General features: G+C 54.3%; 2 protein-coding genes across 4 annotated transcripts; both read right to left on the reverse strand.

The window, feature by feature from the left end:
* Positions 1 to 2,216: 2,216 nt before the first annotated feature.
* On the reverse strand, positions 2,217 to 3,233 carry LOC103822491 (olfactory receptor 5V1-like). The gene has a single exon (XM_009097463.4). The coding sequence runs from the start codon at positions 3,162 to 3,164 to the stop codon at positions 2,217 to 2,219; it is 948 nt and encodes a 315-aa protein (XP_009095711.1). The 5' UTR covers positions 3,165 to 3,233.
* Positions 3,234 to 13,281: 10,048 nt separating this feature from the next.
* NME6 (NME/NM23 nucleoside diphosphate kinase 6) lies at positions 13,282 to 15,844 on the reverse strand. 3 transcript variants are annotated; one of them, XM_050970083.1, is made up of 6 exons: positions 15,740 to 15,834; positions 15,551 to 15,653; positions 15,434 to 15,473; positions 14,946 to 15,106; positions 14,571 to 14,728; positions 13,282 to 13,511 (listed from the first exon to the last, which is right to left on the reverse strand). In XM_050970083.1, the coding sequence occupies exons 1-6, from the start codon at positions 15,818 to 15,820 to the stop codon at positions 13,386 to 13,388; spliced, it is 669 nt and encodes a 222-aa protein (XP_050826040.1). In that variant the 5' UTR covers positions 15,821 to 15,834; the 3' UTR covers positions 13,282 to 13,385. The 3 variants fall into 3 exon arrangements, with proteins under 3 accessions (XP_050826040.1, XP_050826038.1, XP_050826039.1); XM_050970081.1 differs by having other exon boundaries at positions 15,434 to 15,653; positions 15,740 to 15,844; XM_050970082.1 differs by lacking the exon at positions 15,434 to 15,473.
* Between the last annotated feature and the right edge of the window lie 114 nt (positions 15,845 to 15,958).

Genomic DNA, 15,958 nt, shown 5'->3' on the forward strand with positions numbered 1-15,958 from the left:
AAACATGAACGTGGTCTGTGTGACCGTTTTGGGCACAGGTGTGTCAATCCCCGGGGCTGTGCCCTCCCTCCCAGCTTCTGCTCTGGCCTGGCTCAGACCATGTCCCAGTGATTCTGTGACAGTTCATGTCCTCTGTGCCTACTGGAGGCTCCTGAAAAGCCTGGCTCTTCATCACAGATGTAAAGAAAAGGCTGGGCAGGTGGGAAGCAGGACAGCAGGAAACATTTTGTTGCTAATGTTTAAAAAGCAGTTTTCAGAAATGCAAAAGTAAAGCCCTCCCTCAAGCCAGTACCACTTACGTGGATGTTCAGCTGTGAGAATTGTTCCTCAGCGGGATGCAGGTACCATCACAGCAAGAATAAAACAGGGACAGCTGAGTAGAACAGCACCTGAGGGGCTGTGGGACTGAGGGGCTGTGGGAGCACACCTGAGGGGCTGAGGGGCTGTGGGAGCACACCTGAGGGGCTGTGGGAGCACACCTGAGAGGCTGAGGGGCTGTGGGAGCACACCTGAGGGGCTGTGGGAGCACACCTGAGAGGCTGCAGGAGGACCTGCAGTGCTGTGGAAGCACACCCCATCACTGCCACTGCCAGCAGTGTGTGCAGAGGCTGCCTCTGTGACACTAAAGCTTTAGATAAAGTTCAGTGTGGTTCACAGGTGAGTTCTGGACCAACCTGCAGTTGACCAAGCCTGTACTACCTGTGCGGGAGTGTGGCATTCCTGCTCAGTGTTTGTTCCTGGGAATACCCAACGCTGTCTGCCTGCCACAGGAAAGGTGCATTGGGATTCAGGTTAAAAATTATTAATTTTAGTGTAACTTTTCCAGAGGTTTCTTGTTTGGGTTTCTGGTTGGTTGGCTTTGGGTTTTTGTTTGGAGTGCTTTGGGTTTTTTGTTTCTCTGAGGCAACTTCCCTAGTCTTTTTCCTTATGTGGTTTCTGCTGTTTCCTGCTGTCCCCTTCCAGGGGCTCCTTAGAAAGGTGTCCACTGGTCAGACTGATGTGTCCAGTGACACTGGACTGAGAGTGCTTCAAGGACTTTTTAGAATCTAGAAGGGTGTATAGCAAGGGGGGCTGAGGGGCTCACAGCTTGTCTGGATAGGAGCAACAGCCCAACCCAACCAGGTGGGTTACAGAAACATTTCTTTCCTTGAAGCGTACAATCAGCATGTGTTGTGCACTAAGAAAAGGCAAACTGCTCCCAACAAGGCTGTGTGCCCCCTAGTCCCAGTTCTGACTCTCCAGTGGGTTTCTTTGGGAACAGATTAGATACTGTTGGGTATCTCTTGGTAACTGAGCTGCAGATGAGCGTGTTTGGGTCCAGCCGACATAGTTGTTTGACTGCAGGTGTCACCTGCCTGTATCATCTCCCGTGCCCCAGTGAGCCCATGCTCCTGGCTCTGCTGCAGTGCTCATGTGCCTCGTGTGCACACCTGCAGATCTGGCCACTGCCCCCACAACCACAGAATGATTTGAGCTTGGGCCCAGCTGCAGACCCCCAGCCAGTCCTCAGCCGCCGTCACCCACAGCCACAACACACAAAAGCTGCACAGGGAAATTTTTCTGGCCATAAAGCAAAGCATTTCTGGTAAGGAGTTCAATGCCACCAGCTCTCAGCTCAGTGCTAAGACCTCTGTGTCTGAGTGCAGCACTGAGGCCGTGGGTGGCCTGTGCAAGGCGCTGTGCTTACGTACAGAGTGCTGCAGAGCCTCCCTGGCAGCCTGGGGAAACCCAGCAGACATCAGATTTGAAGCCAAGGCCTGTGGGGACAGTAGATGGTGGGACAGCCCCTCTTGCCCAGGCCAGGTTTTGCAATCCCTGGCACTGCCCTTGTTCTGCACAGAGCCTGACTCAAGACCTGGGGCAGCCCTGAGGCAGAGCTCGTGGCAATGCTCAGAGCCAGCACATGTCATGTCTGGCTCCACATGAATTTGCCTTTTGCAGAGCTGCCTGGCAGTAGCACAGCTGCAGCACATCCTATGCCGAGCTCAGCACATGGCATCTGGAAAATAAAGACAGAATCCTGGTCCTGTAGCCTTGTTCCTGACTTTATTTTGCCATTCTGCTTTCAGTGATGCGCTGAGGGTGAGACAAGTGATGGCAGTGTGGCGTGTGCTTGGGCTGGAAGCCCCAGGCTCGCTGTGCTGTCACAGACATCCCACGGATGGACATTGCAGTGGCAGCGCCCTGTTGGCAGCCTGTGGCAGCCCTGGCACCGCTCAGGCGTTGTTGCCTGGGGAGCCTGGTGTGGCGCTCACCCGCACAGCCTTCCGCAGGGCCCCCCACACCTCCTGGTTGCGGAGGCTGTAGACAAGGGGGTTCAGCATGGGGATGATGATGCAGTACAGCACAGAGACCAGCGTGTCAGCTGCCGGGGAGTAGCCCGAGCTGGGCCGGTTGTAGTTCAGGTTGGCTGCCACGAAGTACAGGGTGACCACGATCAGGTGTGCAGAGCAGGTGGAGAAGGCCTTGCGCCGGCTGGTGGCCAGTGGCATCCCAAGGACGGTGGCCAGGATGCAAAGGTAGGAGATGACAACGAGCAGAAAGGGACTGAGTCCCACAAAGATGCTGGAGATGTGGAGGGCCAGCTCGTTGGGGCGGGTGTCGCTGCAGGCGGCCCCCAGCAGTGGCGGCACGTCGCAGAAGATGTGCTGGAGCTGGGCAACCCCGCAGAAGGAGAGCCGGGCCGCCAGGAGCGTGTGCAGGGCCGAGTCCAGCAGCCCCCAGAGCCAGCAGCCGGCGGCGGCGGCGGCGCAGGTGCTGCGGCGCAGGGCCTGGCAGTAGCGCAGGGGCTGGCACACGGCGGCGAAGCGGTCGTAGGCCATGAGGGCCAGCAGCGCGCACTCGGCCCCCGCGCACCACATCAGCAGGAACGTCTGCGCCAGGCACCCCCCGTAGGAGATGGTGGCCTGCGGGCGCAAAGCGTTCGCCAGGAGTTTGGGCACCGTCACTGATGAGTAGCAAAGGTCCAGGCAGGACAGGTGACTAAGGAAGAAGTACATGGGGCTGTGGAGGTGGGCATCCAGGGACACGAGGGAGAGAATTGCAGAGTTGCCCAGCAGTGTAGCCAGGTAAATGACCAGGAAAAGAGCAAAGAGGAAGGGCCGGCCGTGGGAAAAGCCCAGGAGCACAAACTCCGTCACCTGTGTCTGGTTCGTACCTGCCATGGGGCAAGCTGGGTCAGGCTTTGGGCAGAAGTGAGCCCTGAGGAGGCGGAGGGACTGTAAGCCAGGGGACTAGAGCACAGCCCCCCGTGAAGCATGGGGTCCCTAATGGTACAGCTCTGATCCCGTCTCCCTGGTGGTTGAAAGTTTCCTGAGTTCAGATTTCACGATGCTGGGATTTTGGAGTCCAAAGAGCTGCCGTCCCATGCTGGGTACCTGACTGCAGAAGAAGCACACAGAAACACCCAAGAGCAGGGGGCATCCACCCACACCTCTTGGAGTTCTTTGCCTACCCAGCCCCTCATCCTGATGACTATTCCAAGCATGTGTCTCTCCCCCTCCTGGATGTATTTATTCTGAGTAAATGTTTCCCTGCCCCTGGTCAGGTCACAGCATCCTCTAGATGCTGTCACTGAGCTTGTTCTTCCCCAGCCCTGGGCCGGGGATATGGCATCACCCTGCACCAGTTAATTTTTTTTTCTTTATCCTGTTTCCTCCTCTGTAATAACCAGCTCTCAAAAGCAGGGGTTCCACTCACAAAAGTACAGGTTCCAAGAAAGAGCAACTCATCACATGGGGTTTGTTGAGCCACAGGAAAATTTAAGCCAGCAGAGATCTCCTGGCCTGAAACTCCCCACCTTTTTTCCATCATCCTATTTCAATTTTCACCCTGACACAAGGGGTTTGCTCACTGTCACATGGAGCTGTGATCACCATGTCCAAGAGATGGAGGAGGCCTGAGGAAGCATTTCTGGTTCAGAATTTCAGCCAGGGGCTGATGGGGGTGGCGTGCACTGGGCACATCCAGCCAGGGCTGCTGCTCCCCACCCTGCCCCTGCCATGGACTCCATGGATGAGGCCAAGGTGCTTCAGTGGGCAAATGCAGTGAGCAAAGACCAAAAAAAGACAAGGCCAAAAAGGCTGGATGGGAAGCAGAGAGGGAACACAGATGGCACCATTGCCAGGCCAGGTTGCTGTCCTTCCCTCAGGAGATGGAAGAGACCTTTGTGACAGTGCCATGTGAGCCAACCAGAGACCAGTTCTGCTGGTGCAGGAGCACATTTGTGCTCTGTACCCATGCAGGGAAGCTGCTCTGCAGGAGGATGTGGTTCTCCTCACCAAGCCACTGCACCTGTACTCACTCAGGTGAGCAGAGCAGGCAACCTAGAGCACTCAGCCCTGGGAGGTGGGGTCCTGAGCCTTGGGCAAGTGCAAGGGCACAGCTAAACTGAGGGAGCAGATAACAACAGGGGATTCATTTCTCTTGGAAAGGACTGGATGCCTCTATTGGAGGCAGCAGCAGCCACAGCCTGCCCAGACCACCCAGAGCCCTGGGGGCCAGCACCATGTTCCCCCCCAGCAGTGCATGACAGCATCCTGGTGAAACCTTGCTCCTCACCTCCACAGCCAAGAGCAGAGACTGGATGGCACCTAGTCCTTAGTAAGCTGTCCCCAGGTGCTGTCCTGTGTTCCATGTGGCTGGCTTGTCTTACCTGCATGACAAGAAGCCCGTGTGCCCTCAGTGCTGTAAGCTCAGCAGAAGCTTTTAACCCTGTGGGGACCCTGGGGAGCGGCTTCCTGAGGTGGCTCCTGCTCAGGGACAGGAGCGAGGAGCAGCAGCCTGCAGCAGTGGGATCTGAGCCCACGGGACCGAGCCCTTGTGACACAGCTGACCTCCTGCCTTTCCCCGGGCTGTGCCAGGTGCTGACCAGTGCTGGACTCTTGTTCCAGCCTTGCAGCTCTTCAGCACCTGGGCTGCAGCACCTGGGCAAGGGAGGAGGCTGCTGAAGGAGCTGGGAGCTGCAGTTCCTGGGTGCCAAGTCCTTCCTACAGCCCCATCTTACCTGTTGCAGGGCTGTGAGGTGCCTGCACCTGCTGCTGTCAGCAGAGAGGAGCAGTGATGGGGGCTGGCCTTTGGCCAAGCTGGCAGCACCACAGCTGTAGGGGCAGGGCAGGAGGTGACTGCTCGGCACCCACGCTCCCTGTGCTCTCACTACCTGCAGTAACCGTGCCCACTCAGGCACAGCTCTGGGGGGCAGCTGATGTGGTCCAGAGACCTGCGAGAGGACTTGGACAGGAGGGACAGAGCCCTAGCAGTGGCACTGGCTGGACACAGGAGGCACCAAGCAGTGCCCAGGGTGTTTGAAGGGCTCAGCAGTGAGATGGCTCCAGCTCAGTGAGATGGCTGGGTGAGCACTGCCTGCTCAGAGCCTGGAGCTGTTCCTGATAAAGTGAGTTCAGCTGGAGTTCACCATGCAGTGCCAGGGAAATGTAAAGTGGGACCCCCAGGAAACGAGGACTGCTGCAGGGAGTGAATCTGGAGGTCGAGAGAACGCCCTGATGTTTCTATAGCAGGGAAGCACTACTGATTTGGTGTCCTTGCAGCTTCTGCTCTTGATGGTGGGGCCGTAGGAGATGGCCCAAGCATAAACTCTGGGTCTGGAATGTCAAGAGATGAGAGGCTGAACAATAGCATCTTCTGGGAAATAAAGTGTGAGCTACAGCCCCAGATGGGGATGAACACCCTGTGTGGAAATCCAGCATAGACACCAAGGGAGTGGCAGCCTCAGTGAGGGGAAATGCAGGGCCGGGGTGTCAGAGGGTGTCAGAGGGTATCTGGGGCTGAAAAAGATAAGCAGCAAGTGTGAAAAAGGAGCGGCTGTGGCTTTGGCCCTGTGTGTGTGTGTGTGTGTGTGTGTGTGTGTGTGTGTGTGTTTGTAGCTGTGGATCTGTGTCCTGTGTGTACATGGAACAGTGACTCTGGGCTCTGCCTTTCTCAAGCAGCTCTCAGGCAGGGCAGCTGAGCTGACAGGGCAGAGGGGCCACGGTAATGGGACTTTTTCACTCATTTGCTTTGAGTTTACAAAATTACACCTTTTGCTTGTGGCAGTGATGAGCATTTCCTTGTTTCACACAGAAATTTGGTGCCATGCCATTCCAATACAGCCTGGTAACTTTCCCAATGTTTTAGGGAAGGCACGTGGCAGCACTTGCAGAAACCCCCTCCCACTTTGATATTTGAAAAGGGACTTTTCTTAGAGCACCAATACTTGGCACAAATATTAAAATATACTGAAATCTCCCTGGATGCCTGAAATTTCAGTTCTGGTAGTCCACGTCTTCAGAACAGCCTTTAGGATAATAAATATCATGTTTGGGTCCCCCTCTGGTCTTCTGATGGATATCAAACCTGGCCAGTGGTGTCCAGCAATAAATAAAAACTCCATGAACTTGTAAAATGTTAAGGGAGATGGTTTTTTAAACCAAACACCTCAAATTGGGGGTGCATCCTTCAGGATTGGGCCCAGACCCTATAAACACTTGTCACTTCTGAAAATCAGACCCTTACCTTCTCCAAGCATGTGTCTTATCTCCCAAAGCCAAGGGCACTGTTGTAGCACCAGTGGCTTCTCCCAGTCCTGTTTCCTTGGCTGTTTAAGGGATGCACCTTCCTGCTCAAGAATTCTTTCTCCAGCAGAAATCACCATCACTTGTATCTCAGCTCCCTGCCAGCTGGTTCTGGTCTCCACATGGGCACAAATGCTTCCTTTGAGGATGGGGACTAGAAAGTGGTGGGTTTTGTCGGGCTTTTGCCTGAAGCGCCTCCTCCGCCCTCCGTGTCCCCCTGTAATGAGCGTGACACCGGTTTTGGGATAACCTCCCGACAGGGATGGCAGACAAACGGCTCCTTGGTGTCCCCAAAGCCATTCCTCCTGTGGGCAGAGTCCACTCAGCACTTCCAGCCCCTGCTCTCAGTGTGGGGCTTCATCCCTAGCCTGTTTGGGGGGTCCTCACTGACCTCTCCTGAGATTGCAGTGTGGTTTTTTGGGGGGAGCGCTGGATGCAGGACCTGGCATTTGTCTTTGTTGAATTTTACCAGCTCCTTCTGGCTCCATTTCCCAGCCTGTCCAAGTCCTTCTGGCCCTGCCCTGGAGCAGGAGAGCACTCTGTCACCTCTTTCCTACGACTGCAGAGGATGTTCCACAGGACAAGTGTCACACAGATCCTGGTGACTCTCCACTTGTCCCTGCCCTCTAGATAGAGCATGACCTCTTCACACCCTCGGAACGAGGTGCTTTCCCTGACATTGCTGCTGCTCTGACATGTGCCCACTGAGAGCGCTCCTGGCCTTCATCCCTGCTCACCCTGCTGCTGCCCAGGCAGCCTCTGGGCCCAGGATCCCTGCAGCCACACCTGCCTCGGGAGCTCAGTGGGTTGTTGATAGCCGCGCTTCTCCCTGAGGCTGCAAGAGTTTCATGCTCAGGTTTTTCTCCTCAGTGGTTTTGGTTGTGTCAGATGCAGTTCTGAGGGCAGTAAAACTGTCCTGTCCTGTCCTGCAGGTGTCACCCAGACAGCAGTTCCAGCAGATTTCATACAACCTAGAGCTTGTGCTTTTGGGTTCCCCTTTTCTTCTCCAGCTGGGCTTCCACATCCCTGGAAGTGTCCAAGACCAGGCTGAACAGGGCTTGAAGTGACCTGGTCTAGTGGAAAATGTCCCTGCCCCAGGCAGGGGGTAGAACTGGGTGAGCTATAAAGTCTCTCTCAACCCAAATCTATCTAAGAGACTGTGGTTCTAGCATGACTTTTTAAAACTCTCCATGGGCAGGCTTCAGTAGGATTTTCCCATGTCCCACTGTTTTTGGAATGAGGAAAAGGGGGCCCTGACCACAGTCTGCAGTTGTCTCAAGTTATTGGGAGAGGTGACGGGTACAGACTCTGCTCACAGCTGCAGGGTGACCAGAGAGGCAGCTTGGACAAGCTGGAACAGGAGACATCCTCACTGGATCTCAGGGAAAAAACCCTGGAACACTGGATTAAGGCCCTGAGAGGCCCTGGACTCTGACCTTGGAGATTCTCAGCACTCACCTGGCCACAGACAAGCCACCTCTGCTGCAAGGGCCTGCTCAAAGCATGGCTTGGACCAGCGGTCCCTGCCCAGCACAGGTCTGATGCTGGAATCAAACTCTCACCAGATTTTCCAATAATTACATTTCAGGGGGTTCTCACAATTATTTCCTCAGGAAAAGCACTTCCTTCAGGATTTTTCAAATTATTTTTAGCTAAATTGTCAGGGCCACCTGTTACTGGAACCCGGCAAGGATTAAGAATAAGCTAAATTTGGCATTCCCACTTCGGCCTATTCAAGACAGGACAACAGCCTGACCCCACATCTTGTGGGAGAGGTCACAGATTCCTGCAGACTGCTCTCCCAACACTTGACCAGGAGATTTTTGTCTGAAGAATATTGTACTGTTTCAAGCTTTTGTCTAGTGTAATTTACACTTGTGTTTAAGCAGACTGGGCAAGAAGGGTTGCAGTTTTATGGTCTAATTATAAACTGGCCAAAGCTGACTGGATTTACAGGTGTTTGTAGTGTGCTGATGCTTTCAGAAACCCAAACACTGCACTCACAAACACGAAGTGAGTGCCTCTTACCCTGGGGCATCACCCTTGCCCAGAGGAGGTCCAACACCTGCAGGGGCCTGGACAGAGAAAGTGTGGTCAGGGCAGCAGCCCTGGGGCCACTGGCTCTTCCTGGCCAACTCGTGCTCAGAAAGCACCGAGGAAAGTCTCTTCTGTCATCACAGATCAGCAATCTTTCCTCGTGGGTGCTCATGGTCCTTCTGGGCCGTGGTGGCACCTGCTGCCTGTCCCCTTCTTCCCACTGCTCTGTCCCCGGCCGCACAGGGCCAGCCCCAGGCTCCTCATCCAGGTGTGGGCACCAGCTCTGCCCCTGAGGCCAATTAGTGCCCTTCTACCAGGAGGCAGAAGTTGGAGAGAGAAGTTCCTGTGTTCCCAGTCTGCCTGCTTGGTGCCATTCCCCACAGCCTCCTGTCTGTGGGCACAGGAGCTCCAGTGCCCATTACAAAAGCCCAGAGCACTCCACCTGCTCCCCTGCACGTTTGTGAAGGTGCAAACGAGGCCCACAGCGGCCTGTTAAAAGTTCTGGGCTGGTAAAAGTTCAAGGCAGCCACTTAATGGATGGCTTGGCTGTGTAGACAGGAGTCTGGTCTGTCATGGGGTTTTCCTGGTCTGTGGCATCACATCAAGCTCAAAGTTACATTTGGTCAGTGTCCAGATCAGCCCATGCTTGGCCTGTCTGGGGCTTGAGGTGGGAGAGTTGGGGAAGACGAAACAGGAAAGCCTTATAAATATGACTGCCTGGCAAAAGATTTTGAGAATATGGAAACTATAAGCGATATTGAAATGAAAGCAAGCTTTGAGATACCTCAGTTACTGAACAACTGGAAAAAAATGGTGTGGCCAGCTGAAGGTAATCCCTTTGTATGGAACAACATCCTCTGCTTGCAGACAGGTCCAAGGGTCAGAGCAGACCCTGCTGGCTTGGCAGAGGGGGCCCAAAGAGGAGACTTTAAGGTTTAAAATGTAACACAGTATGGTAATGTACTGATTCTTATAAGCTGTATGTAAATGCAATAAGATTTATATCTTGTACTTGAAAATTAAAATATTCATCACAGAAGATTTACTGTATTGTAACAGGAACCTCGCTCTCTTTTCCTCTTGCTCTCTCTCTTTAGGGCTCCTCTCTCAGCCTGCTCTGAGCTGTGGCTGGCAGCTCCCAGCAGGGCCCTGCACTTGGCCCTTTGCAATAAACCCCAAGTTCCACCTCCCCAAGTTCAGAGATCTCTCGTCTCCATCCGTCCCAGCTGTCCTACCCCTGTTGCTCCTACAGGAGTGTTTATTTTCTGTGCTAGGAAGAAAACAGTCCCCATCTATGAGGATTTTTTTCTGCAGCTTGGTGTTTCTCTCACTCCTTATTCCTCCTGCTTTGTACAGCAGCTCTGTGGGAAAACTGTGGACAAAGGGTTGTGGCCCCAAATCTAATTCCTTGGAACTTTCAGTGTGGGGATGGATTGGATTTCTCTGGCACAGCCTTCCCTGAACACCATTACTTTTGTTTGCCTGGGATTTGATTCTGTGGCTGCTTTCACAGGCTCCTTTTCTTTTCCATGTGAGAACCCACAGCCTGATACAAGATCAAATGCACAAAATCTTTGGCCACCTACAACACCCTTGTCTCTAGCTCTGCACAGTGAGATGCAGCTTTAGCAGAGACAAGTGCAGCCAGCACTGAAGCAGTAAATTTGTCTCTATTTCCATTGTATCCATTCTTCCTTGTCCCCGGACCTGGGAAAAGCAGGATCCAGGCTGTTGTGAGAAGAGCAGATCTGCTGGTTCTTGGCTCCTTTTCTGCCTCTGTCAAGGTGGAGATTGAAGCGCTCAAGACGGTGTTTTCATGTCCAGACCCAGGTGTTTATTATTTCTTATCTCTATTACGAGTGGTGAGTTCTACAGCATTCTACTAACAAGCTACAAAATGGCTAACAATCTTTCGGTACATGGTCTTTTAAGGCTAAACTATCCAATTAAGAAAAGACACCTAAATTATTTTCACTTTTAACCCAATAACTAATCGCTCAAAGTCCGCAATGCAGAATTTCTGTCCAATTACACAAAATCACCCAATCCCATGAAGAAGGAAGAAGGTGAAGAAGGAACAGCTACCATGCTAAAACCTCCATCTTGCTCTACATTTATTACTATATGCTAAAACCTTAAACTCTAAGGTTTCCACCCAGTGATATCACACACTTCTAACAAACCACACACCCATAATACAAGTGCTCTCAATCAATTCTGAAAGCCTTCTCTGCAGCCTCAGGTCAAATGCAGTGTTCTCTTGGGGATCAGTGCATATCAGCACAGAAAGACTGAAATTCTCAGCATCCAGGGTTGCAACACAGATCAGCTGCAGAGAGGGACATACTGAACAGCAGGAGAGTCCCCAGGTGGGGCTGGCAGGAACTATGGCCATGCTGGAGGAAGGAGAGGCCTGACCTGCTGCCCAGGTGCCCACATGGCCCCGGTGCATCCCCTGCCACTGCAGCAACACCCCGGGGTCCACACGTGCCCAGGAGCTCCAGAGGAAAGGAACAGAGGAAAGGAACAGAAAGGAACAGAAAGGAACTCCAGAGGGTGTTGAGGCCAGAGCCTTGCCTTGGCATAGGGGCTCCTGACCTTATTTTATCACCCTTGGAGTATAAAAATTATAAGAGAGGGTTTTTTGTGTCTCAGTGAAATTGCCAGTTTTCAGGTCGTTTCCATTGCCTTGTGTCCATCTGAGGTTCCCTTCACTGCTCACACCTGGAACTTCTACACACTGATAAACTCCACTGAGCTCCTAAGTCTGAGCAGCCCCAGCCCTCAGCCTCTCCTTACCTGTCAGATTCTCAGATGTCCTAATGAATCCATGCTGGACTCCAGTTCTGACCAGGCTGTCTTGCACTGGGGAGTCCAAAACTGGTGCCAATGCTCCAGATGTGGCCTTACCTGTGCCCCAGGAGGGGATGGGCAAGTGCTCTGGCTCCCACACCTGAGGATGCTGTCAGACCACGGAGGTGCATTGCTGACTCAGGGGTGACTTGTGGCCATCAGGACAGCCAGATGCTTCTCTGGTCCCTCATGTGAGCGTTGGCAAATGGAAACATCCCTGCCCAGGTGCAGGACATGGTGTTTTCCTCTAGAACTTAATGAAATTCCCACTGGCCCATTTCTCCCTGAAAAGACCTGCCCAGGGAGGGATGACACCAGAACAGGTACACACCTGAGGGACTGAAGCCTGGGGGTGTGCCATGAGTGACTAAACAAGAAGAAAAGAGGAAGAAACAAGTAGAAAAGCAAAGCCCAGCCCAGCCCCAGCCCTCTGTGCTATGTCACCTCCCCCAGGGACTGGGAGAGACTAGGCAGAACCTGCAGGAAAAGAGGGGAGAAAAGATGCTGGACTGAAGCTGAACCTGGGAAAGTAGAGGAAAGGCGTTTCCCTGGGTGTTTATTTAGTCATTAGCTTGGGTTTTCCTCAGTTTCCTGAATCAATTACTATAAGTTTGTGTTACAGCAATAAATCAAATTAAATTCCTCAAGCTGAGAGGGTTCTGCCCGTGGTGGCAGGGACTGAGGCCAGGCCTGGGCTGGGACTAGCACTGATTTCCCTCTGAAGCCTTTCCTTCCCTCCTTCCCAGGCCAAACTGTGCTGTCCCCTCCAGTGCTGACACAAACCTGCTCATTTCTTCCAAGAGCAGATCAAGTTTAGGCCCAAACTCACACGTCCCTGTGAGATGCCCTGTCCCAGCTCCACACTTGAGGTGTCTCTGCAGGAGCCTGGGCTGGACCTTGTGCCCCAGGCAGAGCTTTGCAGCAGCACCTGGGGCAGAAGCTGCTGCAGACACACAGCTGTGACCAGCCCTGTGCACAGACCCCACAGGTGGGCCAGGCACCTGCAGCTTCCAGGGAAAACCAGGGATCTCAAACCGCTCTTCAAACCAGTACTGAGGTGCCACATTGTCTCAGTTGGAGACCAGCTGGGAGACTGATTTGCTGCTGTAACACACACCCATCAGCAGGGAATGGCTTGGGCTGGGAAGGACCATCGAGCTTATCCAGCTCCATGCCCCTGCCATGAACAGGGATGTCATCCACTACACCAGGCTGCTCCAGGCCCATGCAGCTCAGCCCAGGAAACTGCCAGGGATGGGGCACTCAGCACTGGAAAAGCAAAATCACTTACTGGGTATTTACAAGGAAAAGGAAATGAGGAAAAAACCCCAAAACAAACAAACCCACTTTGATTAGAGCCCTCCAAGCAGAGTTACCTGTGACATTTTGTAAGACTTCCTTGGAGATCAAAAATCAGTTTTGACATTGTCTCCTGCATCAAACACCAAGTGCTTCAGCCTCAGGTCTCTGATAAAGTCTGCTGGACAGCTTTAGATTCACACAATAAATCCTCTGCCTGGGGCAATGGGCTGCCCAGTCTGAGCACCTGTGCTCAGGTACAGCCTCAGGGCCAGGGCAATGTCAAGGTGCCATCAGCAGGTACCTGAACCATGGTGGCTGTGAGGTGGTGTCACTGTGACAGTCCTGCTGGCAGAGTTCTCTGCACTGGCAGTGTTCAAAAGGGCCCTTTTCCCAAGTGTAACAATTGCAAGTGAGTAGGAAAAAAGACCAAAACTTCAAAAGTGGCAAGTGTGAGCCAGGAATTATCAGTTAATGACATTACCAAGGAATATCCCAGAAGGAAAGCACAACATAAAAGAAGAAAGGTGAAAAATAGTCAAGTTTAATAGTTAAAAGAAAAACACACAGATCTGAGCAAAACCTCCGGGAATCAATAAAAAAACCGGACGAAATATCAATAAAGTATCAACAGCACTGGGTACAACAGCTCTCAGAGCTGTGTGAAGACACACAGAATCCTGAGCAGATCCCCTCTGGACATTGCTGAGGACAGGGACAGCATTGATGTCCTGCAGATCCCTGGATCTGTACCTGGAACAGAACAATGACCATTTGATCCCAGACAGGAGGAGGAGGGAACAGAAACACATGAGTTGGGTGAGTCTGGGCCATGCTTTCCACCACAGAGCCAGTCAGTCACCACCCAACACCTCACAGGGTTCTGGAAGCACCTGCAGAGTCCCTGCCCTGGCTCTGTGATGTACCAGGGCTCTGCTGAATCTCAGCTCAGCTTTCCTGCCCCAAGCACAGCACACCTTCCCCAGCTCGAGCATTTGGGAGTGCCCAATGGAAATTCCAACAGGGCACTGTAACTAAAATGGCAGCACTGCAAGGAGCCCATAGGGAGACAGCATAAATGGACTGAAACCCCATTGAGGAACACATCTCACGCAGCATCACAGAGAGAAACACAAATCAGCCGCCAGGAGCTGGCTCTGTACCTCCCAACTAAGCCGTTCTGCACTACCCTGCCATTGTTCCACCACATATCTGGGTAATTCAAGGGCCTTGTTCATCCCATTTTCCAAGGATACGGAACTGCCCCGGCACCCAGTCGGGCCGTGGACACTGAGGGCTCCAAGTGCTCTCACATGCAGAGCTATTGGCAAAGCTCCTCATTTCCTAGCCCAGCTGTAAGTGAGCAAGGACAGGACAGTTCATCTTGCCCTGTTGATGTCTTTCTTCACGTCCTTCTTCTTTCTTTTCTCCCTAAGGCACTGTGGGAACAGCCAGCTGGGAGAATCTGAGGCTTCCCATCAGCAAACCCAGGCCAATCCCACCTGGAACAAGCAACCCATCCTTCACCTGGCCCTTGACTAACTCACCTGACCTGTTCACACCCAAAAAAACTCAGGGAGCCAGTGAGCTGCATGGCCAGACTGTCAGCACGAGCACTGCTGGGGGAACTCTTCCTACAGCCCCCCAACATCTGCCTGTTACACCAACAATCTGATCCCAGGCAGCACAACGCTGCTTTCCCCCTCCCGCACTCCCTGGCACGCAGCACAGCTCTGAGTCTGCTGCCCGAGGAGAGTGCCCACAGGGCTGCCAGGCCAGCAAAGCAGGCCCTGCCCAGGTAACTCCGCTGACCTGTGCCGGCTGAGCCCCGAGCACGCGGTGCACGCGCTCCTGCGCGCTGTACAACAGCTGCCCGCGCCGCAGCCGCGGCTCGTCCTGCTCGTACCAGCGCTGCTCGTCAAACTCGGGGAAGAAAAAGGCAATTTCTCTGCTGGCTGAGGCAGGTGAGTCTGTCAAAAGAGAGGGAAAGGCAATGAGATGCCAGTCTGCCACCACAAACATGTGCTGCACTCCAAAGGTGCCTGGCTAGGCTGCACCTGGCCAGGTGTGCATGTGATCTGCATAAGGGAACAAATGGCTCACTTGGAGCTCCAGAACTAAAGCAAAGGCAGACAAAGCACCATCATTCCTGCCTCCCCAAGAACCATCCAAGAATGCTATGCCTACCTGAGCCATGGGTCGTGTTCCTGGTGTCCGTAAGGCCATAGGCACCTCGGATGGAGTCTGGGTCGCTGTATCGGGCTCGGAACACTTTAGTGGGTCCCATGAGGGATCTCCAGAGAGGGACAGCATTCTCATGGGCCAGGATGTAAGCCCACATGGGGCCACTGCAGCAAGGGCCCAGGAACAGCAAGAGAAAAGATTATGAAGAGCTCATTACGAACAGGTTATTCGTCCTTACAAACCTGCACAGCACAGCTGCCACGCTGGGCCCTGGCCTGCCCTGCCACGCCACGGGGACGGGCACGATCCCACCGCGGCACCAAGGCCACGGCGCTGGCACTGCTGGCCTACTCCTCATGATGACCTCTATCACCTTCGGGCTGCCACCCGCCAGGTATCACTTCTGTCACAGCAGGCTACGATGCCGAGAGCCTCCCACCTCCGCACGTGCCGGCTGCACGGGTCACGGCAGCGCACAGCGCGGCACGTACCTGGCCATGAACTCCACCAGCCGCTGGTAGAAGAAACGGCCTGCGGACAGACACGGACCGAGTCGGCACCGGCCCGAGGCAGCATCCCGCTCCGGCAGCCCTGAGCCCCGCTCGTACCTGCGTGCTCCCGGTAGAAGCGGCGGCTCTGCTCCGCGCCGCACCGCACCTCCTTGGCGCGGACGATGAGGAACCGGTGACGGAGGATGGCGGCGTGCACGGCCTGCGGGAAGAGGCGGCGCTGAGGGGGGTCGTGGCGAGGCCCTGCTGTGCTATGCCGTGCCGTGCCCGGTCCGGCCCAGCCCTCACCTCGCACACGAGCGGATGGGCCACCGCGTCCGGCTTGAGCAGCGCCAGCGTCAGCTGCAGCCGCCGGGCGGGGGCCGCCATGGCCGGGCCGCGCCGGGGGGCGGTACTGGGGGCGGGGCCGGGACCGGGGCGGTACTGGGGGCGGGGCCGGGATGGGCCGGGGCGGAGCTGGACCGGGGCGGTACTGGGGGCGGGGCCGGACCGGGATGGGGCGGGGCG

Source organism: Serinus canaria, chromosome 1A (genome assembly GCF_022539315.1).
Source record: "Serinus canaria isolate serCan28SL12 chromosome 1A, serCan2020, whole genome shotgun sequence".
Taxonomy (NCBI): domain Eukaryota; kingdom Metazoa; phylum Chordata; class Aves; order Passeriformes; family Fringillidae; genus Serinus; species Serinus canaria.